The 27503-nt window shown below is 48.3% G+C and overlaps 1 protein-coding gene across 9 annotated transcripts; it reads left to right on the top strand.

Moving 5' to 3' along the window:
- Positions 1 to 7771: 7771 nt before the first annotated feature.
- CD300LF (CD300 molecule like family member f) lies at positions 7772 to 27235 on the top strand. 9 transcript variants are annotated; one of them, XM_086355984.1, is made up of 7 exons: positions 7794 to 8956; positions 19656 to 19985; positions 21336 to 21435; positions 22676 to 22785; positions 25097 to 25140; positions 25423 to 25572; positions 26112 to 27235. In XM_086355984.1, exons 1-7 carry the CDS (start codon positions 8914 to 8916, stop codon positions 26265 to 26267), a joined length of 933 nt encoding a protein of 310 aa, XP_086212110.1. In that variant the 5' UTR covers positions 7794 to 8913; the 3' UTR covers positions 26268 to 27235. The 9 variants fall into 9 exon arrangements, with proteins under 9 accessions (XP_086212116.1, XP_086212110.1, XP_086212114.1 ...); XM_086355988.1 differs by having other exon boundaries at positions 7800 to 8956; positions 21408 to 21435; positions 25097 to 25119; XM_086355983.1 differs by having other exon boundaries at positions 8552 to 8956; positions 21390 to 21435; positions 26049 to 27235.
- The last annotated feature ends 268 nt before the right edge of the window (positions 27236 to 27503 follow it).

The following is a 27503-nucleotide window of genomic DNA, read 5'->3' as shown; positions in this document are numbered from 1 at the left end:
GCTCCCGGGATCTTTCCTTGCGGTACAGGGACTCTCTAGCTGTGGCTTACAGGCTCAGTAACTGTAGCCCACAAATTTAGTAGCTCCGAGGCATGTGGGATCTTTAGTTCCCCTATCAGGGATTGAACTCAAGTCCCCCTCATTGTAAGGTGGATTCTTAACCACTAAACCATCAGGGAAACCCTGATTTGATAGATTCTCTTCTTAGCTTGCTTTAGCCTGTTAAAAACGAGACACGTGGTATATGGGCCACCATTTGTATGCTAGCCCTGGTCTACCAAATGTTAGGGAGGGGTCTGGCTAATCTATTATCTTAGAAGCACAAAGGAGTGTCTCCACGAAACAGCTGCCAGGATTTTCCTGAAGTTACGCTGGGTGTGCTCCAAATTTCACTGCTCAGAGAAGCCTCAGATCTAGATTTTCCAGGGCACCTCCACTTTTGGAAGCACATATGGAAAGGTTAATTAATCGTAGTTGTGACAGAAACCTCTGCGTCAGCATCGCCACCGTTTAGACAAGTGTCTTTGTTCTCTCTTCTTGTCATTTTGTTTATGTCCCTGTTTGTGTCTCATCCAAAAGCGATCTGAAGTGATTTACAGCAAAACCCACCAGAGTGGGTAAAGAACCCGCCAACCAGTGCAGGAGATGTGGGTTCAATCCCTGGATCGAGAAGATGCCCTGGAGGCGAACATGGCAACCCATTCATCCCATGGATGGAGAAGCCTCGTGGGCTTCAGTCCACGGGATCACAAAGAGTTGGACACGACTAAGCATGTGGGCACACACACCACTATACCAAAGGGCAGTTAACGATGCTGCCTGATTATGCCTGGCAAAAATTCCCCAAAGTGAGGTTGGGTTTTTCCTGCGTCTGAGCTTACATTTGGTTCTGGATTTCCTGGCAGTCAAGATGAAATGGGAAGCCAGATGGAGTGTGTGATACTTTATTGCCGGGAAAAATGCCTGAGTCCTTTCAATCAGCGAGTATTTTTTCTCTTGGCATGAGCTGCTGAGAGGAATCTCTTGTATGGATCCTCACACAAGAGGCCTGAATGACAAGATGGGCTTTTGTAATTTTGCAGAAGATGCAAAGCTTTTCCTCCAGCTTTTGTATCGATCTTTTCTAAAAGCCGGGGCCTGACATCTCCTCGCACTTCCGTAGAGGCCTCTCAATGGAGCCGGGCTAATGGTGTCTAAATACATTGCTTTCCTGTGATTTCATGATTCAGGGGAACATTTAGAAAACCAAGATGAATGGAGTGGTTACTGTGACTCTTACAGTGGTTCTTAGCAACCCTTTTTTTTTTAACAAGACAGGAAATACAGATGCCATAAAGAAAAAGATCAATAGATCCGATTGTATAGAAGAAAAAATACTCTGGTCATTAGAAGATACAGCAAGAAAATCAAATGAGAAATGACAGGGGGAAAATATTGGCCAGATGGACAGAGGAGCCTGGTGGGCTGAGGTCTTGGGGGTCGCAAGGAGTCGGACACGACTGAAGCGACTAACACCGCACAGCTCGTGCCAGGTAAAGGGTTAAACACCAAGTAATATCAAGAGCTCTCAAAAGAAGCTCTCAATAGAGAAATGGGCAAGGGTTATGGATAGAGAGACTTGATGAACATTTCATATAAACAGAAACATTCCATATATGATGTTTTGTGACTGGTTCTTTTACTTAGCGTCCTGTTTTTAAGGTTCATCAGGGTGAGAGCATGCAGCAGTAGGTTACAGCTTGTACCAGTAATTAATTCCTTTCTATTATAGAATAATATTCCATTATATGGCTATACCACATTTTGTTTTTCCATTTATCAGTTGGTGGGTATTTGGGATGTTCCCACTCTTTTGGCTACTAATAAATAATGCTGCTATGAACATCTATTACACATTTCTGTGTGAACATATGTTTTCATTTCTCTTGGGTAGGTATGTTTGTTCCAGGTGTCAACATGGCTAGGCTATAGTTCCTGTTATTCAATTAAACACTAATCTAGATATTGCTATGAAGGCATATTTTAGATGTGACTAACATCTACAACCAACTTCCGCTTGCAGAGGTACACCAAGATAGGTGTACAAGGCCACTCATTGTAGCATTTGTAGGAGCAAGTAATTCTGCAGTTGGGACTGGTGACTTGTAAGTCTTCAATAATCCACATTTGCCTTATCCAGTTAATTGAAAGATCTTAAGAGCAACGTTGAGCTTTCCCTGAGAAAGAAGTTCTGTCTCAAGATTGTAGCATCGGCTCCTGCCCGAGAATTTCCAATCTGCTGGCCCGCCCGACAGATGTTGGACTTGCTGCTTCCCACTGTTGCATAAGCCAATTCCTTAGACGAAATCTGTCTTTATAGATAGATCTCCTACTAGTCCTGTTGTTCTGGGGAACCCTGACTGATAAAATATAATATGGAATGCTTTGTTAAAACTTTGATTATGGTCAACATTGGGTGAGACTTGGGGAAGCAGGCACATACACATATAGCATTGGTGGGAGTCCACACTAGGGCCTTTTGGAGAACAATTGACAATAACTATCAAAGTTACACTGCAGATGGTGACTGCAGCCATGAAATTAAAAGATGTTTGCTCTTGGAAAGAAAAGCTATGACAAACCCATCAGATCAGATCAGATCAGATCAGTCGCTCAGTCGTGTCCGACTCTTTGCGACCCCATGAATCGCAGCACGCCAGGCCTCCCTGTCCATCACCACAGCATACTAAAAAGCAGAGGCATTACTTTGCCGACAAAGGTCTGTGTAGTCAAAGCTATGGTTTTTCCAGTAGTCACGTATTGATGTGAGGGTTGGACTATAAAGAAAGCTGAGCACCGAAGAACTGATGCTTTTGAACTGTGGTGTTGGAGAATACTCTTGAGAGTCCCTTGGAATGCAAGGAGATCCAACCAGTCCATCCTAAAGGAAATCAGTACTGAATATTCATTGGAAGGACTGATGCGGAAGCTCCAGTATTTTGGCCACCTGATGTGAAGAACTGACTCATTGGAAAAGACCCTGATGCTGGAAATGATTGAGGGCAGGAGAAGGGGATGACAGAGGATGAGATGGTTGGATGGCATCACTGACACGGTGGACATGAGTTTGAGCAAGCTCCAGGAGTTGGTGATGGACAGGAAAGCCTGGTGTGCTGCAGTCAATGGGGTTGCAAAGAGTCAGACATGACTGAGCAATTGAGGTGAACTGAACTGATCAAAGTTACAAATGCAAATTTTTTTCCACTCAGCAGTTCTAGGGCTTTGCTTGCAAAAGTGCACCAAGATATATGTACAGGACTGCTCACTGTAGTGTTTGTAGGGGCAGATAATCCAGTAGTTGGGACTGGTGAAGTGAACTCTAGAATTTACATGTAATGCAATGTTGTGAATGATAAAAGAATGAGGAAAATCTGTATGTGCTATTTGGAAAAAACTTGATTATTAACCAAAAGATGAAGGTGCAGAGAGGTCTGCTTGTATGATGACTTACATGTGCTTCACTGAGATGCATATTCTAGTTATGCATAAGCTTTAAAATCTACTTTTTAAATTTTTTTGGCCACACCAAGTGACATATGGGATCTTAATTCCCCAGTGAAGGATCGGACCTATGCCTCCTGCACTGGAAGCTTGGAGTCTTAACTACTGGGCCACCAGGGAAGTCCGGGCATAAGCTTTTTTAAAAAGAGGCAATAGAGTCTGACAATGGTTACTTTTGAGTTTCTGGACATAGTGAGGTGGGGTCGGAAAGGAGAATTTTCTTTTTCCTTTTATCTCTCCCACACTTAAATAAACTCTGTTTGCATTACCTTTTAAAGAAATGTTAACTGGGATTATTTCAAAGAGGGCATTATTGGCTTTGTTTACTTTTTGAATTTTTCTGTATTAAAGATCCCTAATAAATGTAATAAACTAATTGAGGAAGTAAAGTCATACAGGAGTGATCCTTTACTTAACCTGAAATAAACTGCTTTTCTAAAGAAAAGAACACAAAATTGGTAATAGAAACATATACTTATATTCAACAGTGGTTGTCTCTGGGGTGGGATTAGAACTGATTTACCATGCACTGTTTGGGTTCCTCTGTATTTCATTATTCTTCAACAATGAATACACATTATTTTGGAATCTGAAGAAGACTGTAGTCTGCAAGTCCAATGTGACCAAGAGGAGTTTTTGATTTTAGTCCCTGGAGGCATTTCTACCAAAAAGAAACATGAGTTGGTTCTGCTCTCCAAAGCTTTAAAACCATCCTTTTTTTTTTTTTTTCCCGCTGTGCCACGTGTCTTGCCGGATCTTAGTTCCCTGATCAGGATTTGAACCCAGGCTTTTGGAAGTGAAAGCTCTAAGTCCTAACCACTGGACTGCAAGGGAATTCCCTAAAACCAAACTTCTTGATGATATTTGTTTTATAGGACGTCTTTTCTCAAAGAAGATGGTGTTGTTTGTGATGGAAATCTGTTGAGAAGTGAGTGATATGAACTCACACATTAGTGTCTCCTCCTGATTTCTGGAATAACTTTGCTTTTCTGCAGGAAGAGATCAAAGACAGGTGAAGTATAAACCTGAAAGTTAAAAGTGATTATCTCAGGGTGATGAGATGAAGGCAATTATATCCTTGTTTTTTTTTTTTTTCAACCTTATCTGTATTTCACAATTTATTTTCTTGAAATGAACATGTATTGCTTTCTTAGCTTAGAGCAACTTCTAGTTTTGAATCACAAGCCACGGATGACTAGCGGTCCAAGGACCCTTCTGATCTGAACCACATTAGAGGGAGAGGTGAGGTGAGGTGTTGAGATAGCAGGGGCAGCACAGGCCATCTGTGAAGAGCTGCATGGAAAAGTCAGAGGGCAGAGGGGACTGGGGTGAACAGAAACCACGGGGCAGCTAAAGCCGCGGAGTGGAGAATGAGGCAGCCGCTGGTGGGTGGGCCTGGATTTCGTGGGGTCGTCTTTTAGTTTTCGATTACAATAATGCTGCAATGAGCTGTCCGAAGCTCAGAGGCGTGTAGCAAGTTTGTGAATGGGCGGTTTAGTCTGGGTGGTCTTTGTGGTCTCAGCTGGGCTCCCTTGCGTGTCTGGGAGTCAGCGGGCTGTTGGCCAGAGCAGCGTGGCTCTTGATCTGCTGGTTAGCCTGGTGCATTCTCAAGGAGGAAGTAGAGAAGCATGAGAAGAAAGGAAATGCAGGAGGCCCCCGTGGGCTGGGGCTGGGAAATGGCACACCATCGCTTCTGCTGCATTTTCTTGGGCAAAATAAGTCCCGAGTCTGGTCCAGACTCAAACAGAGGGCAAGAGACTCTTCCTTTTTGTGAGAAGAGCTCTGGGGTCAAGGGGTGGATACCCAGGGTGGGACCATTTATCCCAGGCCTGAAGCTCATATAACGTTGGAGGCCCTTTTTAAAAGAATCCTGGGACTTCCTGCTGGTCCAGTGGCTAAGGATCTGCGCTCCCAACCCAGGGGCCCAGGGTTCGATCCCAGGTCAGGGAACTAGATCCCACATCCCTGCCATAACTAAAGATCTCAGGTGCAATAACCAAGACCCGGCACAGACAAATAAATAACACACACACACACACACAAAAGGGGGGGAAAAGAATCCTTAAATATGAATACAGAATTTGATATAGGGGCCTGGGCAATTGAGGGGTGCTGACATTTAAGTTCCATCAGATTCATGGCCTCTTCCTCACTTTCACAAAGAAGCTCGAAGCCCCAGTGAGGGGAGCCGTCGTCTTGCTGGTGGCAGAGCCCAGAGGGAGACCGGTTCAGCCCAGCATTGGCACCTGGATTCTGGGCAGCTGTCTGCTCTGGTCCCATGATGTCTGGCTAAGCACTGTTTGCATTTGCTCCTCCACTGAGAGTATTAGTTCCTTCAGGTCCACCTGGTTTAGACTTTGGTTTTGTAATTCCCCAGTGGGCCTGGCAACTGCCATCTCGTGGACCTTCCATTCTAGAGTGGGAGAGACCCAGTGAAACCGGCCTTTTCCATACAGGGGCTCTTCCCCCTGCCTGCATGCCGTCACTTCAGTCATGTCTGACTCTCTGCGACCCATGGACTAGGGCCTGCCAGGCTCCTCTGTCCATGGGATTCTCCAGGCAAGAATACTGCAGTGGGTTGCCGTGCCCTCCTCCAGGGGATCTTTCTGACCCAGGGATCAAACCTGTATCTCTGAGGTCTCCTACCTGGCAGGTGGGTTCTTTACCACTAGCGCCACCTGGGAAGCTCCTGAAAAGATTGAGTCCAAAAAAAGATTGTAGTTTGTAAGCCCGATGTGACCTAGAGAGGCAGCTTGAGCGCGTTTCTGTTCCTAGTCATCAGGACAACCCAACGATTGCATCAACACACACACGCTGCACATGTGGACATGAATTATTTGAGCAAACTCTGGGAGATAGTGGAGGGCAGAGGAGCCTGGTGTACCGCAGTCCCTGGGGTTGCAGAGAGTCATAGCAACTGAACCACAACGCCTGTGCACACACAGCACTAGCACACACAGAACAATACACACTCGTAACACAGCTCCCACACACGGGCCCAGGCACAAACATGGACACACCACACATGTGCCCATACATACATGCACGCGTGACACAGTCACACACACAGGTGCTTCAGAGCAGGGGAATCTCAGATGATCCTTCCAATCCCCTCCTTCACACATGGAGATGTGGGAGCCCAGCGAGGTAACAGACTCGTGCAGATGTCGATGGCCGAGTCAGGAGGAGAGCCTCAAAAGGGTCATTGAAGACACAGGGCTCCCAGAAGAGACTGACATTCCTCTAGTCCCCAGAGGCATTTGTGTAGAGGAATAGACTCTCTGTCACTTAGAGACATTCAGAGAATTCTCTCTTTTTTTGATGTGGACCACTTTTAAAGTCTTTATTGAATTTGTTATAATTTTGTTTCTGTTTTATAGCCATGAGGTATGTGGGGTCTTAGCTCCTTGAGCAGGGATTAAGCCAGCACAGGCTGCATTGGAAGGTGAAGTCTTTCTTTCTTTTTAATAAACTTTACCGAGGTATAATTTATGTACAATAAAAGCCGCACATTGTCGGGTATAAGTGAAAGAGTTTTAACAAATGTATATACCAATGTAATCACTACCCCAATCAAGATACAAAGAAATTGGCATTTTCCCTGGAAGTGTGCAAGGTGTCTTAACCTCTGGATCACCAGGGATGTCCCCAGAGAATTCTCTTTGGTTGATTCCAAGCAGAATCTCTGTTTTTGACCCAGGAAAGCCCAGGATCAGAGGGTCAGGACACAGGCTGAAATTTGGAGCAGCTCAGAGACTGTTCGCTTCTTACTGACTGTGCCTGAGAAAGGAAAGATCACCCCACACCCCTCAAAACATGTGCCCCTTGCTTTCCAGGGTGCCCCATCTTACTTAACTCATTGGTCATTTCCCCTGGAAGCCAAATGATGTCTCTGTTTGCTGAGGCCAGATGTCTCTCATGATAGCTATTCAGGGTCACAGGCCGAGGATGGTTCTGCCGAGCAGCAGGGTAGGGACGGAGGGCTGACTGAGTTCTCACTCTGTATCATTGACCTGACTTGACTGCCTGGAAGGATGTAATGTGAGAAGCCAATTCTGGCCACATCCCGGAAAACCCTTGCTTATCAGCTGCTGCATTTTCCTGTGCAAATAACCTTCTGACACCTAGTCACTCCTGATAAGGACACGAGGGGCTCAGATCTCTCCTTGGGACTCGCTCGCTCCCCGAGACATCACCAGGTACGCGGGGCACACGGCAAACGTGCCTCCAGGAACAAAAGCTGAGAAAGGTCTGGTCCTTTCCTAATTTCTGGGCTTCATCCCAGGTCTTGCTGGGACTCTGATAGCGGAAGGGGAGGGAAGGATGACAACTCTGACAACACAGAAAGGGAGTCAGACGGGGGACGCTGATGGGTGCATCCTTTATGTCCACTGTAAGAAGCAGCTATTGCAGTGTGTGTTGAGGGGTGAGGTGCTGGGGGGGAATAGCCATGAACAGTGAGCTGGTTTCTTCAGGAAGGTATAACTGACACGTTTCTGGAGGATTCAGGCTAGAATCGATATTCACAGATGCTCACCTTGTAAGCTGGGCACAGTGATAAGAGTTTCTGGTATGTTCTCAGGACAGAGGCCCCTCTTGCCCGCTGGACCAGGAGTTCCCTGATCACATATTCCTACTCTTTGAGCCCTTTTCTTTTAGTAGGTACTCTGGTTTTTTTTTAATGAATTAATGTATTTATTAAAAATTTTTTTCGGCTGCCCCATGAGCCGCCTGGGATCTTAGTTTCCTAACCAGAGATTGAAGCCTTGCCCCCTGTACTGGAGCCTGCACCACCAGGGAAGTCCCAGTCGTGTGGGTTTTGATACTTCCTCATCCTCTGCTTCCCATCTCTGGGCTAGCTTGGAATCTAGAATCTCTCCTGTGACTTTGGCCCAAGTGCCACTGTGATTAAGTAGAATTCCTGAGCTTCCGGGCTCCTGAGATTCAGCTATGCTTGAAATCCCACGTGTAGGCCATTGTGTCCATCAGTCTCAGCTCTCCACAACTTCTCCAGTGGTACCAGGCTCCCCCTATCCCAATCCTCCCACCAGGGGAGAAGGACTGAGTAAAAGCTGCTCAGACCCAGTGGGTCTGCAACCTTCAAGGCTGAGAAGGAGCAGAGTTCTCCTTTTAGAGAACCCATCGAGGCTCCGGCCAGGGAGGTATTTCTCAAAAGCTTATTCATGATCGCTTCTTGCATGGCCTTGAAATTTCACCCATCCTGCCTCCTTCCGCTTTTCATCTCATTTGCCAGTGGGAAAGGACCAAAGGAGGAAGTGCGAGAGTGAGAGTAAGCAAAAGCAGAAGGGCTGGAAGCAGAGGCTGCAGCTGGTTCTCCCTGACACGCTGCACCCGAAGCCGTGCGAAGATAAGATGCACCTGCCGCTGCTCTTCTGCCTCTTCCTCCGGCTTTCAGGTGAGCGGGCCGCGGGTCTGTTCGCCCAGGGAAAGTTGATGGGGGCGGGAGGAAGTGCCTGGCAGAGGAGAGAGTGGGCTCAGCAAGGCGTCCTGCTGAGGCACCAGCTCTGTTTCTAAGCAGTTCCTCCAGTTGTGAGCGTGTGTGTTTCATCCACTCAACCCTGCGCTCAGTGTTTCAGGGCCCACACGGCCAACACGGAAGGTGGAGCGTGGTCTTCACAATGAAGCCAGCACCAGGCATAACTCCTGACCTCTGGGGGCTGATCCTTCAGAATGGACAGACTGGTGGCCACCACTGGTGGGGGAGAAGCAGAGGCGCCCTGGGTGCTCAGGAGAAGTGGGGAGTACGCACCCCTGCTCTCACCTTCCAGAAAGTGTTATGAGCAAGGGAAGCCTCTGGAGAAGGGGTGAGGGTGAAGGGGACCTGGAAGGAAGGGAAGCGGGGGATTTGCCTGATGGAGTGGAAGAGATGGTTCTAGGCTTTCGGGGAAGAAGGAAATAGAATGGAAAGGTCGAGAGAAGCTAAGCATGGTAGGATGAGGAGGAAAAGGGGGCTAGGATGTGAGCAGAGACAGAGGGTTGAAGTCAGCTTGAAGTTGATGGAGACCTTTTTGTTTTTTTGGCCATGCCACGCAGGACAAGGGATCTTAGTCACCCAACCTAGGATTGATCCCATGGTTAAGACTTGTTAGAAGCGTGAGTCTTAACCACTGGACATCCAGGGAAGTCCCATGGATCTCATTGTGATTAAAAGTCAAGGGGGTCTTCTTGGCTTGGACAGGTTGGGGGACTGCAGAGCTCAGTGTCTGAGCACCTTCTGTCTCTAGAATCAGCCTCTTGTTGATCTCACCTCCTCTCTGAGATGGCTCCTGTTTTTGTATCCCTAGCCTGGACATCTCCCTGTGCTCAAGAATCTTCTATCCAGCTCTCCATTCGACTTCTTCACTCAGATGTTGACACTTCTTCTTTTTTTTTTTTTGTCCACGCCCTGAGCTGTGGGGTCTCAGTTCCTGGACCAGGGAAGGAACCTGGGTCCCCGCAGAACCTCAACCACTGGACCGCCAGGGAAGTCCCAGATGTTGACATTTCAAACGTGGCCTGACCACATCTCCTCCGTCAAATTCCTTTCTCTCCCATCTTTGTGTTTGGCAACTCCATCTTTTCAGGTGCTCAGGCAGAACCCCAGGGGCATCCATCACTTCTCTCATATCTCATAGTGAGCCTTTGAAATGTAAGCCAGATCCTGTCTCTTCTCTGGTCAAAACTGTCCAATGACCTCCATCCTAGAGTACAAATCCAAAGTCCTTACAGAGGCTACCAGGTGGTACCATCTGGGTCTCCCTCCACACCATCTCCCGGTCTCCTCTTGCACTCTGCTCCCTCTGGCTCAACCCACGCCAGCCATCCCAGCCTCTTCGATGTTCTTTGACCATGCCAGGCATGGTCCCACCACAGGCCCTCGGCCCTTGATGTTCAGTCTGCACAGTGCTCTTCTTCAGAGAGCCAAGGCTCCAGTCCTCACTTCCTTCCCATCTTTGCTTCTCATTGAAGCCATCATTGATGACCCTAATGAAAATAGCCATTCTCTGGACTTCCCTGATGGTCCAGTGGTTAAGATTTTGCACTTCCACTGCAGGGGGCTTGTGTTTGACTCCTGGTTGGGGAAGTTCCACATGCCACGCGGTGTGGCCAAAAAGAAGAAGAAAAAGAAAAAGCAATTCCCTTGCATTATGTTTCTCCATGCTTTATCCTCTCCCTTCCCTCACTTTGATAGAATATAAACTTCAGGAGGGCCAGGATTTTTGTGCCTACAACCACGGCAGGTGCAGTTGAGACAAATAGTGAGTATTGGTTGAATGAGTGAATGCATCTAATGGACAGGGAACAGCGATTGCTATAATGCCCATCCCACCCCACCCCCCGAATCTTTGTCCTTCTACTTTATAGAATCAAACAATTGAGGCTGTTAACATTACCTGGAGAGGACATTGCTCATGGGATTGTGAAATGGTGCAGCCACTTTGGAAAGCAATTTGACATTCATGAAAATATTAAACATGTGGTTACCACATGAGCCAGCAATTCCACTCCTAGGTATATATCCAAGAGAATGAAGGACATACGTTCATGTGAAAAATGTGTATGCAAATGTTCACGGCAACGTAGTTCATGGGAGGTAAATAGCGGAAACAGTCTAAGTGCTTGTCAACCGATGGATGGATAAATTAAAACTTGGTGTACTCATACCATGGTACACTAGTCATAAAAATGAAGGAGGTACCGACACGTGCTACAATCTGGATAAATCTGGAAAACGTTAAGCTTGGTAAAGAATCCAAACACAAAAGGGTGTATGTTGTATTCCATGCATACGAAATGTTTAGAATATGTAACTTCATAGAGACAGATTAGTCGTCCCCAGGGGCTGGGGAGTGAGTCAGGGGGAGGGACTCCTTCATACGGGGTCTCTGAGAGAGACCCCTTTCTCTTAGATGACTACGTTCTGGAATTAGTGGTGATGTTTGTACAGCTTCGTGAGCATCTCACAAAACCGCTGAACTGTACAACTTAAGACAGTGAATTGTGTGATGTGTGAATTATATCTCAATAAGAAAATAATCAAAGAGCAGAGAGAAGAGTTAGGAGCAGTTATGGTCTCCTGAGAAAACTTTCTGTGGTCACCTTTGGATCTGAGGCTCCAGAAGGCACGACACCTGGACAGCCCTTGGTGACCTGTGACTGTCTCCCATGGTCTGCTTTGATCATTCAGTCCATTGGGCGTAGAAATGAAAACGATGCATGCTGTGAGCAAAGCTAAGCGCCATGCCCCGATTCAGGGGGCGGGGGGAGTGCTTTCGATGGGGTGGGCTTAGAAGGAGCCCTCTGAGGGGAGCCACCTTCGCTGAGACCTGGAGGACAAGAAGGAGCAGGTACTTCAGATGGAGGAAGTTTCTCAGGCACAGGGGACAGCAAGGCTCTCATATGGAAATGAGCTTGACCTTTGTACGTCTGAGGAACAGAAGGCCTTTGTTAAGGCCCCATATGCTCCTGTTGGGGCTGATTGGGAGGTTCTCTGCTGTGTGCTCTTTGCGACCCCATGGACTGTAGCCCACCAGGCTCCTCTGTCCAGGGAATTCTCCAGGCAAGAATACTGGAGCGGGTTGCCATTTTTTCCTCCAAGGGATCTTCCTGACCCAGGGATTGAACCCACGTCCTCTGTCTCCTGCGTTACAGGCTGATTCTTTACCCACTGAGCCACTGGTGGGGAGGTTGCTTTTATCTGTTAGGGGAAAAGGTCTTAGAGGAGGAGAGAGACGTGTGGCTCGTGGGCGGCTGGAGATGGCTTGTGGATGCTCAGCCTTGAGTTTCGGTGTGGAAACAGAGGAGGTAGATCTGGGGTGAGAAGTTAGGGGACAAATTGACAAGCAAGGTGGGGAAGGCACATAGAGGGTTTTGTTCTTCCCCCTGACATCTGGAACAGGGGAACTTGATGGCTAGCAGATGTGAGAGTAGTGCCTGCGTGTATGTCCACGGTTTGGGAGGGATTAGGACAGAGCAGGAATGTTTGTCTGAAGCAGAACTGGCACAGCTGTGTGCTGATAAGAACCTAGTCGCCAGCGTGGACCTTGGGGCCAACCTGTGATCAGCCTTAACCATAGGACTTCCGATCACAAGCAACACATTTAACCAACACTGCTTCCTTCTTCTCGAGAGCTCACTGTTGCAAAAGTACGCAGAAAACAACCCAGAACTTTCCACGGGGCTTTATAGCAATTCATTTTCTGTGAGAAGCAAGACTTTTAATAACTCTCTTTTGTGGCTCAGTGATAAAGAATCTGCCTGCCAATGCAGGAGACGCAGGTTGGATCCCTGAGTCGGGAAGATCCCCTGGAGAAGGAAATGGCAACCCACTGCAATATTCTTGCCTGGGAAATCCCATGGACCAAGGAGCCTATTGGGCTACAGTCCATGGGGTCGCAAAAATGTTGGACACGGCTTAGCGACTAAGCAGCAATAATAAACTTTTTTTTCAGAGAAAAATTAGCTGCCTTGTCCCACTTGGCCTCACCGTAAGTGGTGGCAGAGGTGGGCCAGACCCCAGATGTGTTGACCCAGAGCGGAGACTAGCTGATGTCCCCTGTTGAGCTGGAGGCAGGCTCTAGTCCCGCCTGTTGCTGACTGACACTGAGTCAGTCACCTCCCTCCTGTGGCTCACTTTCCACCTGATCTAGGATTATTCTCCATCATCCAGGCTGTGAGTAGCCATGCCCAGGGAAGGTGCTGCGTCTTGGAGCTCCGGGCTGCCTCTGGGCCAGGACGGTTCCCCAAAGCAGAGCCAGTGCTCTGCCAAGGTTGATGGGGAGTGGGCACCCCGAAGAGGGGTCTGAGAAGGGAGTGGACAGATGGTTCAAGGGTCAGTGTGGGCATGCTCAGTCTCTCAGTTGTGTCTGACTCTCTGGGACCCCATGGACTGTAGCCCACCAGACTCCTCTGTCCATGGAATTCTGCAGGCTAGGATACTGGAGCAGGTTGCCATTTCCTACTCCAGAGGATCTTCCTGACCCAGGAATTGAACCCACGTCTCCTGCATTGGAAGGCAGGTTCTTTACCACTGCGCTACCAAGGAAGCCCAAAACTAAACGCTCTACAAGCCATTAGAGTCGTGGCAACTAAAGATGAGGTGGCCGTCTATGTTAGAGTCCTAGGGCTCTGGGACAAACAACCACAAACATAGGGGATTAGAAGAATGCAAATTTATATTACAGTCTAGAGATCAGAAGTCTAAAATGAGTCAACAGGACAACATTTCTCCTGGTGGCTCTAGGGGGAGAATTCAACCCCTTGACTCTTCTAACTTCCAGAAGCTGCCCGATCTCCTTGGGATGTGGCCCTACATCACCGCAGCCCCAGCTCCATGGTTATCTCTCCTTCTCTGACCCTGACTCTCCTGCTTCCCTCTGATAAGGACTTTCCTTAATTCAATCATATCTGCACAGACCTTTTTTGCCATGTAAGGCTGATTGTGTTCACAGGTTTTGGAGGTTAGGACATCTTTAGGGGCTGTTACTCGGCCCACCACACTATTAAACAGCCCTGTCCAGACATTTGTTTTTCTATGATTTTGAAAGTAATAAGTTCTTATTATTGATATTTGGAAAAGTACAGGAAAAAAAAAAAAGTGAAGTACAGAAAAAAATGAAGAATTAGGAAAAATAAAAAACCTCATGTCTGTCTTCATGCTCAAGGCAACCAGTTGTTAACATTCTAGCTTATTTTTGATCTTTTTTATGCATTTTAAAAAGTTAATTGATATTATACTGTATATGATTTTAAAAAACCCTAATTTTCACTTCATATGAGAATTTTCCACATAATTAAAAATATTTCTAAGCCTCATTATCAGTGTTTGCATTATTTCATTATGTACGTATTTCCCCAATTGATGGAAGTGGGTTTTGTTTCCTTTATTTTTGCTAACTATGTAATGATTCTTTGTGCACATCCTTTTTGTGTGCCTCTCTGATTGTTTCCTGAGGACTAAATCCTAGAAGTATCATTACTGGACCAAAGGGCATGCCTGTGTTTGACACATGCCTTATGGCTTTCTGTGTGTTTGAACCAGTTACCTTCCTTCCAGCATCTTTTCCTAGTGCCTGGACCACCTGGCCTTGGTCAGCAAAACGTGAGTCATCAACACTTGGTTGAATCGATATACGACAAGCGGTGTTGTCTTCCACATTTCTTGTTTGTTGCGTTGTTTAAATTGAACACTTGAATTTTATTAGCCACTGAATTTCTTCTTTGTGACTTGCCTCTTATGTCTCATCAGTTTTCCAAATGGAGTCTTAAATGTTTTTCTTCTGTACGTTCTTAATCAAGAGAGACACTATTGGGAATAGTATCTTCCCTGGGGGCCCAGTGGTTAAGACTGACTTCCAAGGCAGCAAGTGCAGATTCGATCCCTGGCTGGGGAGCATGCCCCTTGGTCAAAAAGTCAAAACATAAAACAGAAGCAATATTGTAACAAATGCAATAAAGACTTTAAAAATGGTCCACATAAAAAAATCTTAAAAAAGAGAGAAATGCTATTAATCCTTTTCTATGTTAGTTGTTCTAAATACGTCTCTCAGTCTGTTCTTTGTCTTTTCAGTCTTTTTTAATTGCTATGTCCAAGTGCTGTCTTTGCATGTAGTCAGATTCCCTACCGACTCTTTGTTTCTGTCGTTCGTTAATTTTAATTTTCGAAACTGCTCTCTGTCATCTAGAAATTTTATAAATATTCATTTCTATTTTCTTCCAGTTTTAAAAATGCTTTCCTGTTTTATGCTGACCTCCTTCAGTTCAGTTCAGTTCAGTTCAGTCGCTCAGTTGTGTCTGACTCTTAGCGGTCACATGAATCGCAGCACGCCAGGCCTCCCTGTCCATCACCAACTCCCGGAGTTCACTCCAACTCACGTCCATCGAGTCGGTGATGCCATCCAGCCATCTCATCCTCTGTCGTCCCCTTTTCCTTCTGCCCCCAATCCCTCCCAGCATCAGAGTCTTTTCCAATGAGTCAACTCTTCGCATGAGGTGGCCAAAGTATTGGAGTTTCAGCTTTAGCATCATTCCTTCCAAAGAACACCCAGGACTGATCTCCTTTAGAATGGACTGGTTGGATCTCCTTGCAGTCCAAGGGACTCTCAAGAGTCTTCTCCAACACCACAGTTCAAAAGCATCAATCCTTCAGCGCTCAGCTTTCTTCACAGTCCAAATCTCACATCCATACATGACCACTGGAAAAACCATAGCCTTGACTAGATGGACTTTGTTGGCAAAGTAATATCTCTGCTTTTGAATATGCTGTCTAGGTTGGTCATAACTTTCCTTCCCAGGAGTAAGCGTCTTTTAATTTCATGGCTGCAGTCACCATCTGCAGTGATTTTTGGAGCCCCCCCCCAAAATAAAGTCTGACACTGTTTCCACTGTTTCCCCATTTATTTTCCATTAAGTGATGGGAACAGATGCCATGATCTTCGTTTTCTGAATGTTGAGCTTTAAGCCAACTTTTTCACTCTCCTCTTTCACTTTCATCAACAGGCTGACCTCCTTAATCTCTCTGTATTTACCTAATGGAGTGCACCGAGAGGCTGCAGGAGAGGGTTATGCCCTCACCCTTCCCTTTCCTGTTTACCGTTTTAGTTTTCCCTGTTTTAGTTTTCTATATTGTTTCTGTTTAGTTGCTCAGTCGTGTCCGACTCTGCGACCCCATGGACTGCAGCATGCCCAGGCTTCCCTGTCCTTCACTCTGTCCTGGAGTTTGCTCAGACTCATGTCCATTGTGTCGATGATGCTATCCAACTATCTCATCCTCTGCCATCCCCCTCTCCTCCTGCCTTCAATCTTTCCCAGCATCAGGGTCTTTTACAATGAGTCTGCTCTTTGCATCAGGTGGTCCAAGTATCGAAGCCTCAGCATCAGTCCTTCCAATGAATATTCAGGACTGATTTCCTTTAGGATTGACTGGTTTGATCTTCTTGCTATCCAAGGGACTCTCAAGAGTCTTCTCCAGCACCAAAATTCAAAAACATCAATTCTTTGGCACTCAGCCTTCTTAAAGGTCCAACTCTCACATCTGTACATGACTACTGGAAAAGCCATAGCTTTGACTATCTGGACCTTTGTCAGCAAAGTGATGTCTCTGCTTTTTAATACACTGTCAAAGCTTTTCTTTCAAGGAGCAAGCATCTTTTAACTTTGTGGCTGCAGTCACTGTCTGCAGTATTTTGGAGCCCAAGAAAATAAGATCTGCCACTGATTTCACTGTTTCCCCATCTACTTGCCATGAAATGATGGGACCGGATGTCATGATCTTAGTTTTTTGAATGTTGTTTTAAGCCAGCCTTTTCACTCTACTCTTTCACCCTCATCAAGAGATTCTTTAATTTTTCTTCACTTTCGCCATAGTTTTCTATGGCATATAAAATTCTTAAATAGACTACATCTGATTTTAGGCTCTTAACTGTGTTCGATTGAGGTGCTCACCTAGTTTTGTTAGATTTCCAAGCTGGCTTCTTTATTAGGCCTGGTACCATTTTAATATTTGGCAGGCAAGTCCTTACTCATTGCTCAACTTTCAGATGTTAAAAATTCTTGTCTCTTCATTTATTCAGATAACCTCTAGCATACATTACATATAATATTTATTACACATGCATGCATAGACATATATACACACACACACATATATACTACACCTATGCATAGACAGAGATTATCAGAAAAAAATGTACATGTTCTAAAAATGTTCTGGGGGTTTTTGAGTTAAATCTTTAAATGTATTTGGGAAGGAAGAAAATTTTTGCAATATGTAGCATTTTCATTCAGAATTATAATATAGCTCTTTTATGCGTAAACCTTTATGTCAGTCAAGAAAATTTCAAAGTGTTTGTGTATGATTTTTTCTATAAGTCCTAATTCTTTCTGTTCAAGCTATTCCTTGGTGTTTAGTACACTGTTATTGCTATTGTAAATGACCACTTTTCCATTTTGTTTTCCAATTACTTGTAAGTGGTTTACAGGAAAGCCACTGATTTTTAATACATTTATTGTGTTTTTAGCCACTCTACTGAATTCCATTAAAAATGAAAATCCTTTTAAATTGAAGATTTAAATATTTTCCCTAAATGTTATTATTTTCCCTCAAAATGATATATTTTATATTTTTCTGTGTCTCACTTCGTTGGTCAGAATTTCAGAAAATAACATGTACAGATGGATAACACATACAGAAAAGTGGGTACAGAATCAGTGTCCAGGTTGACGATTATAAAGTATACACCAATATCTCACAATCATTGCGGTATTTGCTGAGGCTTTTACTCGATAATCTTCATCAGATATAGGAAGTTCTACTCTTAATTTGCTAAGAGTTTTTAGAAAATCAAATGTGTGTTGACCATGTGGCATGTGGTCAGGGATCGAACCTGGGTCCCCTGCTTTGGCAGGCAGATTCTTTACCACTGAGCCACCAGGGAAGCCTCTCTACTTCGTTAATTTTTATTACCTTCATTATTTCCTTTCTTCTAGTTTTTTCTTTCTTTCTACTCCTCCTTCTGTGTTTTGTTTTAACTTCTTAAATAAATGTTTGATATATTCAAGTCCTCTTTACTTTTCTAATACATGCATTTAGTGCTCTAAAATATCCCTAAGCAGAACACAACTGGTCTGCCAGCAGATGGGTCTGGGAGGCCCAGGCTAGATTGCTATTGTTTCTATTTAAGCTGGTGTTTCAAAGAGAGATTTCACCCAGATTTGAGCTACTCCTCAAAAGTATAAAGATCTGAAATCCCATCGCCTGCTTCTTGCATGAGGACAATGGGACAAGTTGCCCCCAACCCCACCCAGGGGCGTCTGCTCTCCAGACTGCGAGCTCCTCACCACTTCCCAGCTTCGGACACGGAGTGCTAGTGACGGCTGCCGTGCTTCATGGCGCTTGACGTGTTGTTTCCTTACAGTAAAGAAATATTTCCCTGTATCTCCAATCTTTCAAAGAGGAGGAAACAGAAGAAAGAGCAAGAAAATCATATATATCAGAAAATGCTTCTGCTTTTCTCTATAATACTTGCCTTCCCGCAGGGCTGTAGTGTTCACGACAGTATGGATTCGCATTGCTGTTGTTGTTGTTCAGTGGCTAAATCGTGTCCAACTCTTTGTGACCCCATGGACTGCAGCACACCAGGCTCCTTGGTCCTCCACCATCTCCTGGAATTCACTCAAATTCATGTCCATTGAGTTGGTGATGCTATCTAACCTATGCTGATACCTTCTCTGTTTGCCTTCAAACTTTCCCCGCATCAGAGTGTTTTCTAATGAGGTAGCTCTTCACATCAAGGGGCCAGAGTATTGGAACTTCATAAGGATAGATCAATGGAACAGAATGGAACATCCATAAAGAACTCACATATTTGCTTTTTGACAAAGCAGCCAAAGCAATTCAGTGGGAAGAAATGGGATCTGGGTAATAAAAATTCCAGAGCACTGGGAAACTGATCGGATGGAGGATCCTGGTAGGCTACAGTCCATGGGGTTGCAAAGAGTTGGACAGGACAGAACGACTTCACTTTTACTTTTTCACTTTCCTACCAGTCTGGTTTACTACAGAAGCAGTAGACATAATTAGAACCATTAGGAACAGTTTCTCCAGAGCTGGGTGATGGGGATGTTTCCCCTGGGACTCCTGAGATCGACAGTACAGAGTCATCTTCTGTGCAAATAGGTCCTTTGCTCTTTCCTCCCCATCAGACCAGAATAACACAGGGATGGCTGCAAACGGACGTTGCTGGAAATGGAAAGACTTACTGGCTACAGACAGGGGCTGCTGCTGCTGCTGCTAAGTTGCTTCAGTCGTGTCCGACTCTGTGCGACCCCATAGATGGCAGCCCACCAGACAGGGGAAGAGGGGTTAATTATAGGAAGGTACTCTTGCTCTGTGTCAATGTTTTTGTTTCATTGAGATCTGTAGTTCTGCTTTCATGGGATTTTCTTGGTGACTTTGGCTAGAATTTTGAAGGACAAAAAGTCTGTCTTGATCTGTTTTCCTTGACTGTTACTCTGCTCAGGAGGCCCTTGGGTCTGGTTGAATTATTCACAGTGCAGGAGGCTGTGGCCCTGCCCCCAGGGCGGGAGGTGACAGGTACCTGGATTTGTGTTTCCAGGCTCATCTGCCATCTCGGGTCCCAGAGCAGTGAGAGGTGTGGAGCAGGGCTCACTGACTGTGCGGTGTCGATACGACCCTGGGTATGAGCACTACGTGAAGTGGTGGTGCCGGGGGGCTGCCTGGAACAACTGTCCCTTCGTTATTAAAACCACTGGATCAGAGAAGGAGGTGAAGAAGGGCCGGGTGTCCATCAGGGACAACTGGAAAGACCGCTCGTTCACCGTGACCATGGAGGAGCTCAGGCTGGACGATTCAGACACTTACTGGTGTGGGATTGAGAGAACTGGAACTGACCTGGGGAACCCAGTAGAAGTGACCATTGACCCAGGTAAGAGTACGTGTGTGTGTGGACGTGTCTCTTCAGGGCCTGCTCTGTCCAAGGACCCAACTGTCCCCCAGAGGGAATGTCCCAGGGGTGGGGGAGTCCTGAGGGCTCACGGAGCCCCCACTGACCACCTGGGCTGGGAGGGGCCGGGCTTCCCCTCGACGCTCTCCTGGCTCCAGGGCCGCCTCCGGGCCGGGATCAGGCTTTCCCAACACCCTGTTTCCCTGCGCACAGTCAGTGCCCGAGTCTGCTCCCAAGGAGATGAAGGCGGTGGGACCAGTGTCAGTCTGCGGGCCAAGGGACCCTCCTCTGTGGGACCTGGAGACCCCGATTCCTGCCAGCACTTTCCTGGGACCCCTGCTGCCCTGGGGGTGTTCCTGCTCTTTCTGGAATTCGGGGTTGGGACTTCAGAGCTGCCATGCCCACCGCATGTTCCATATCCCATCTCAGGGGGAAGTCCTAGCCCAGTGGGGATGCTGTGCTTAATTCTGGGGTCTGGGAAGGGCTTCACAGTCAGAAGGCTGCATTTCTGGTGCATGAAACCCCATCATGAGCCATTTATACATCTGAGTTGAAGAACACTCTCTTCCTCAATCCTTCTAGAAGACAAACACTCCTGGGCCTGTTAGCTCAGCAATCTTGGTTTGACATAATTTATCTATTGGGCTCTGCTTCTGCTGATCCTCAGATAGACGGCACCAGCTCACGGGGCACCTGTGTGGCAGGGGGGCTGGGTACACAGTCAACAGTCACCGCCCCGCCCCGCCCCCCCACGCTCACACCTGGAACCTGTGAGGCTCATTATACTTGTAAAGTACAACATGTACATCATCTCATTCAATCCTGACAACATTCCTAAGAACTGTCCCCATAGTGGGAGCTTAATAACGTCCTCCAAGTGCAGGCTCTTCCTGAACCTCGGGATTTTGCTCAGGGCTGGTCCTGACCTTTGAAGTCACAGATCTTGGCTGTGTCAGCTGCCTGGGAGCCCCCATTCTACTCCTGTCCTCGTGGATAAGTAGATGGGGGAGGCACTGGCCGCGGCCCCATCACGAGCAGCTGGAGCATTTGAATTCTGCTGCCCTCCAGCTGCCCTTGGCCTGAAGTGACCCTGGGCCCCTCTAACCTCCCTGGACCTGTGCCAGCCCCACTGCCTCTGAGGTTCTGAGTCTCCTGGAGGCCAGGGAGATATGAGCAGTCTGAGCTGTCGGCCCCTCCCTTGGCCCTGCTCCAGACACTCAGGTTAGGGAGGCCCATGCTCCCCAAACCCCCATCCCCCAGACTCAGAGCCACGTGTAGGGTGGCGGGCGGGTGAGCAGGCAGAGTGGTGTGTAACCTGGTCTCTGTGCCAAGCACCAACTACAGTGCCGACCACCCCTCCCACCGCCTCCACCGTCAACACAAAAGATAATATTCACTTCTCAGCTGCGACCGGCCACCACTCCAACGACAGGTAAGCCAGCTCCGAGGCTGCCATTCCTCATGGACCATGGGGCCCAAACTCCGCAGAAGGGGGCACCCTTCGTAGTCCCAGGTCCCAGCCAGAGCTTGTCTCTGCACTCTTGGGCTCAAGGATGCTAGCGCCCCCTCTCACTTGCTCTCACAGCTCAGGAGGCCAGAAATGAAACCAAGGTGTGGGCAGGTTGGCTCCTTCTTGGGACTCTAAAGTAGAGTCTGTCCCAGGCCAGTCTCCTCACTTTTGGGGGCTGCCGGTAAGCTGAGCATTCCTTGGCTTGTGGCAGCATCACGCCAACCTTGGCCTCTGATATCACATGGCCTTCTCCCTGTGTGTCTGTGTGCCCCAATTTCCGCCCCCCCCTTTTAAATTTATTTCTTTGACTGCACTGAGTCTTAGTTGTGGTATGTAAACTCTCAGTTGCCAGCTGTGGGATCTAGTTCCCTGACCAGGAATTGAACCTGGCCCCCCTGTATTGGGAGCGAGGAGTCTCAGCCACTGGACCACCAATTTATCCTTTATAAGGACACCAGTCACTTGCCTTGGGCCCATCCTGATCCAGCGTGACCTCGTCTTAACTTGACGACCTCTGCAAAGATCTTGCTTCCAAACGGATCTCAGGTTCTGAGTGAACTACTGGGTGAAGGATGCTGTTCAGCCTGCACAGGGGGCGAGCAGAGAAATAGGAAAGCCTTCCCAGAGCCTTTGCCACGCAATTTCTGCTCGGCCTGCAGACCCACAGAAGCCCTGTGTGGAACACGCCTCTCCATCTTTTCTTTATTTTTTTAAAACCAGGACTTCCCTGGTGGTCCAGTGGCTAGAACATTGTGCTCCCGATGCGGAGGGCTTGGGTTTGATCCCAGCTAGATCCCATGTGCTGCAATTAAGAGTTTGCCTGCTGCGGCTAAGACTCAGCGCGAATAAATGAAATATTAAAAAAACATCTTTGGAGAACTCCCTGATGGTTCAGTGGTTAGGATTCCATGATTTCACTGTGGAGGGAGCAGGTTCAATCCCTGGTCAGGGGACTAAAATCCCATAAGCCCTGCGGTGTGGCCAAGAAAAGGGAAAAAAAAAAATCTTTGAGGGCCCCCAGGAGTAGGGGTTTCCTAGGCTGGAAACCACAGCCCTGCAGTCAGAAGGTCTAAAGGTGTGTGGCCATCTCTGCCCCCAGGTGGGTGGGATAAGGTCAAGGGGGGAGGTCAGCCACGGGGGCTTCCTCTGTCGTTTCCATCAGCGACGGCCTGAAGCTCAGCGTCCTCCTTCCTCTCATCTTTGCCGTGTTGCTGCTTCTCTTCATGGTGGCCTCGCTCGTGGCTTGGAGAATGGCGAAGCGACCGAAGAAAGGTGAGGGGACCGGGCTGATGCTGGGCTGGGTTGGGCTGGGCTGGGCTGGGCTGAGTAGCAGCACGTGGGGTTGATGGCCCGCGTGGTCATCCCGGAGCCTTCGGACCCACGGATGGCCTGCAGACTCCGGAAGGGTCGCTGTCCCGAAGGCCTCAGCAGCTGGCGGTTTGAGGGGCTGGAGCTTGGAGGTGAGCCCAGGAGCTTTCAGCGTCAGTCTGCCTTGAACATCCCTCCTTGTTCTTCTTGCCTCTTGGCTCTGCCTCCCTGTCCGTTTCCTGATTTGGCTCTCGATGGCAGAGGTGACGACGGCCTTAGGCAGGCAGCCCTTCTAGGGTACCCACACCCTTTAGAGTTTTGACGTGAGGGACTGAGTTGACGTGGGGGCAGGGGAGACACCCACAGGAAGGTGTGCACACATGAGCGAATGGACACACAGGCGCACGAACCCATGGACACGCGTGCACGCGCAAACACTGCCCACACGTGAATGCACACGCGTGCTCGGACACACACATACAGTCCTCTGGGTTTCCTCAGAAAGGTTGGTGGCCACTCCCATTTTTATTTATTTTTGGCCATGCTGGGTCTTTGTTGCCGCTCAGGCTTTTCTCTAGTTGCTGCGAGCAGAGGCTACTCTCTAGCTGCAGGCTTCTTATTGCAGTGGCTTCTCCTGTTGCAGAGAATGGGCTCCAGGGCATGAGGACTTCAGTAGTTGTGGCTCCTGGGCTCCAGAGTATAGGCTCAAGAGTTGTCATGCATGGGCTTAGTTGCCCCAAGGCATGTGGGATCTTCCGGGACCAGGGATCGAACTCATGTGGCTTTGCATTGGCAGGCGGATTCTTTATCACTGAGCTACCAGGGACGACCCCAGGCCTATTTTTGCTCTTCCTCTTCTCCAGCCTTTTCTCAAGCTACCCTCCTGTTCTATGTAAATTTACCCTTTAGGGAAGGGCCCCTGCTCACGAGTCTGCACTTGTCAGTCATGAGGTTTGGGCTCAACCAACCCTTTTCCTGTCTGGCTCCACTTCCACATTCTTACAATGATTGCGCCTTCTCCTTCTCAGAATCCAGCGGGACCCGAGCTCTCACAGGGCCCTGACTCTTGGCTCATCATATTTTCTCCCAAATGTATTGTCTGTGACCTAAATACATCCTGTCCCACCTAAAAACCGGGGTGGGGGTGGGGGTTATATTATTTCTTTGTAGTGTCCAAAACTAGGTGCAGGAGATGGCAGGGAGATAAAGAAATAAGAACCAGCTGAACGCTGGTCCATAGAGTGTTGACTCAGCTCAAGTGCTTCACTTGGAGAGCAGCTTAGAACAATCCTGTCTCATGAGCAAGCTGTGCTGCCGGAGCCCTTGTGTGCCTGGTCCAGCCAGCACCGGGAAAGCACAGAACAGGCTCGGCCACCTAGCAGCCCACATCCCACCTGAAGACTAACCAGAACTCAATGGGACAAGGGTGTTGTTGTTTCGTTGTTTAGTCGCTCAGTCGTGTCCGACTCTTGTGTGACCCCAGGGACTGTAGCCCACCAGCCTCCTCAGTGCATGGGATTTTCCAGGCAAGAGTACTGGAGTGGGTTGGCATTTCCTTCTCCAAGGGGTCTTCCCGACCCAGGGATCGAACCTGGGTCTTCTGCACTGGCAGGTGGGTTCTTTAACCACAGAAGGGTGATGAGACAGACATAAATCAAATACCCTGGGAGCCGGCAAGGGAGGGATTTGACAGCCTGTGTAGCTGTGGAAAGTATGTGTGACTTGAGTTGACCCCTGAAAGATGACAGGCAGGTCAAGAAATGGTGGAGTTACGGGCAGAATTCCAGAAGTTTTAGGCTGAGCCTAATCCCAGAGGAGTTGATAGCTGACTGATCACACAGTTCTGTGATGTGGGGAACAGATGGACCAAGGTCTCCTTATTTGTCATCTGAACGATGAGAATTAGAACCAGGTCTCTTCTCAGGTGGCTCAGCAGTAAAGAATCTGCCTGCAATTCAGGAGATGCGGGTTTGATCCCTGAGTCAGGAAGATCCTCTGGAGTAGGAAATGGCAACCCGTTCCAGTATCCTTGCCTGGGAAGTTCCATGGACTGAGGGGCCTGGTGGGGCGACAGTTCACGAGATTGCAAGGAGTTGGATGCAACTGAGAGACTGAGCGTGCACGCGCGCGTGCGCACACACACACACACACACACTCACTCACTCACTCTTTTCTCTGAGCCTGAAGCCTAATTCACTTCATTTCTTCCCCAGACCTGGGGGCACGGGTGAGTCTCTGAATGGGCTTTCTAACTTTGCTTGTTTTTGTCTTTTAGCTTCTGGGACATCCCCAGTGCAGGTAAGAGAGTCCCCAGTGCAGGTAAGAGAGTTCCAAACACTGGACACCTTGCCCTTCTTGTTTTCCGTCTCCCAGGAGCACCGAGGCCCAAGTGCCTCAGACAATCCCTGTGTCCAAGTGCCCGTATGCTCACGACCCAGCTGCAAGGGCTGGGAAGGGGCCCGGGAAGATGCTGGAATCAGCAAGAAGGGAGGGGGCTTGGGAGGGGGCAGGCGTGGGAGGCTGAGAGGAAGTGGAGGTTGCAGAGGAAGCTGGGAGCCATGTGTCCCTCCATGGAAGAGGAACCTGAGTCTCGTCTCCTAGGTGCTTCAGCCCCCAGGGAGCGACATCTGCTACGCAGACCTGAACCTGCAGCAGATTGAAAAGCCCTCTGGCTCCTCCCGGAAGAAGGCCTCTGGGAGGGCCCCCTCCTCCCCGCAGGCCTACTCAGGGGACGGGGACTATGCCAACACGGTATGTGCTCTCTGGGGCTGCTGTGGGGCTCGAACCAGACCCACTTTTGCCTCCTCCTTTGAGGCTGGGTTTTCTCTCGCCCACGTGGGAAGGTGGGCGCTGAGCAAAGATGCAGCCATCGAAAGACTGGCTGGCAGAGCCCTTGCGGGCTTTTGGCCTTTGGCATCACCTCCATACCAGACCTCAGCACTGGAGACTCAGAGCCTGGTCAGACACGGTCCATTTGCTGGGTGCGGCCGAGTGACCTGGTATTCTGTGCAAAATGTGCTGCCCTGGCACAGAATTGAGGGAGAGCACCTTCTGCTACAACTGGAGCTCAGGGTGCCTGGCTGAATGGAGGGAGGAGGGGCTGGAGGGCCTGGGAGAAGCCTCCAGAAGTCCTGGAGGGTCTGTCTCCCTGGGGTCCTCCAAGGCCTCCTCCACATGTGGGCAGCCTCCGGCCAGCACCTCTAACCCCGAGGACATCTTCACTGCAGGCTGACGTTTTCAGGGACAACATCCCCTACACCCCTCTAACCCCGAAGACATCTTCACTACAGGCTGAGGTTTCCAGGGACAGCGTCACCTACGCAGCTCTGTCTTTGGACACCTCGGATGAACAGCCAACCTACAGCAACATGGAGCATCTCAACAACCCCCCTCCCAGCAGGATCCTTGAGAAGTCCACAGTGTACAGCACCATCAGAAAGCCTTAGCCTCAGCCCCAGAGGCCCCTCTCTGAGCCCCCTCGAGACCTCTGAGTACATTCCTGCTCCATTTGTCTGCTTTCTGCCCCCTCTGTCCCCTCAGGGGACCAGCCAGTGACTGAGGTCTCTGACTGATGAAGCTGGCATCATGGCCAGCTCTGGTCTGATGGCATGGGGTCTGGTCTCAGGGAGCTTCTGAGAGTTAGACAGGGGTCTTTCCACATCCCGTTCTCTCCCACACAGCTTGAGACAGGGTTGAGGATACAATCTGGAGCTGCTGAGGGAGTAAGCAGGATGATAATGGTAATAACAGTAATTCAGTTCTATTTATTGCTTATCACGGGTGGTGGGCTTCCCTGGTAGCTCAGACGGTAAAGAATCTGCCCGCAATGTGGGAGACTCTGGTTTGATTCCTGGATTGGGAAGATCCCTTGGAGAAAGGAATGGCAACCCACTTCAGTACTCTTGCCTGAAGAGTCCCGTGGACAGGCTACAGTCCACAGGGTCACAAAGAGGTGGACACGACTGAGTGACTCACACTTTCACTTTATCATGAATGGTGGACTGAATAATGGTCCTTGAAGTTATTTGTATCCAAATCCCCAGAACCTGGGAACATTACCTTCTGGGGCAAAGGGGACTGTGTAGATGTAATGGGGTCAAGGATCTGGGGATGGGGAGATTATTCTGGGTTATCCAGCTGGGTCCTAAATATAAGCCCAAGGGTCCTTATAAGAGGGAAGTGAGAGGGTCACAGAGAAGAAGACGGTGATGGTGGTAGGCACAGAGGCCAGCACGATATGGGCAGGACCCAGGGAATGCCACAGCCTCCAGGAGCTGGAAAAGGCAGGAACGGAGCCTTCCCTGGGGCGCCCAGAAGAGTCAGCCCGTCCGACACCTTGACTTTAGCCCAGTGAGACTGATTTCCTACTTCTGGCCTCCACAATTACAGGAGAATAAATTATTATTTTCACGAAGCCACTGTGTTTGTGGTAATTTGTTACAGGAGCAATAGGAAAAATATACTATTGTGACAGGCACTCGTCCCTAAATGCTTTACCTGCAGTAACTGATTTACTCCTTGTTACAACCCTAAGAAGATGCCTTCATTACTGTCTCCACCTTACAGATGAGGAATCTGGGCACAGAGACGGTCAGTGACTTACCAAGTTTTACCCCTAGCAAGTGGATGAACTGAAATTTGAACTTGGGCATTTGGCTCCAGAGTCCAGAGTCTGGGCCACC

This window comes from Bos grunniens, chromosome 19, assembly GCF_055505025.1.
Source record: "Bos grunniens cultivar Pamir isolate PY7600 chromosome 19, Bosgru_T2T1.0, whole genome shotgun sequence".
Taxonomy (NCBI): domain Eukaryota; kingdom Metazoa; phylum Chordata; class Mammalia; order Artiodactyla; family Bovidae; genus Bos; species Bos grunniens.
The sequence above is the reverse complement of the archived record's forward strand: the minus strand, read 5'-3'. Positions and strand labels throughout refer to the sequence as shown.

What these genes read in the sequence shown, in the direction of transcription:
- CD300LF (XM_086355981.1), top strand. Translation starts at nt 8,914, where the DNA reads ATGCACCTGCCGCTGCTCTTCTGCCTCTTCCTCCGGCTTTCAG. An exon ending in TAAGAGAGTCCCCAGTGCAG is followed by an intron (nt 25,141 to 25,422) that starts GTAAGAGAGTTC and finishes CTCGTCTCCTAG; the next exon opens with GTGCTTCAGCCCCCAGGGAG. An exon ending in ACGGGGACTATGCCAACACG is followed by an intron (nt 25,573 to 26,048) that starts GTATGTGCTCTC and finishes TCTTCACTGCAG; the next exon opens with GCTGACGTTTTCAGGGACAA.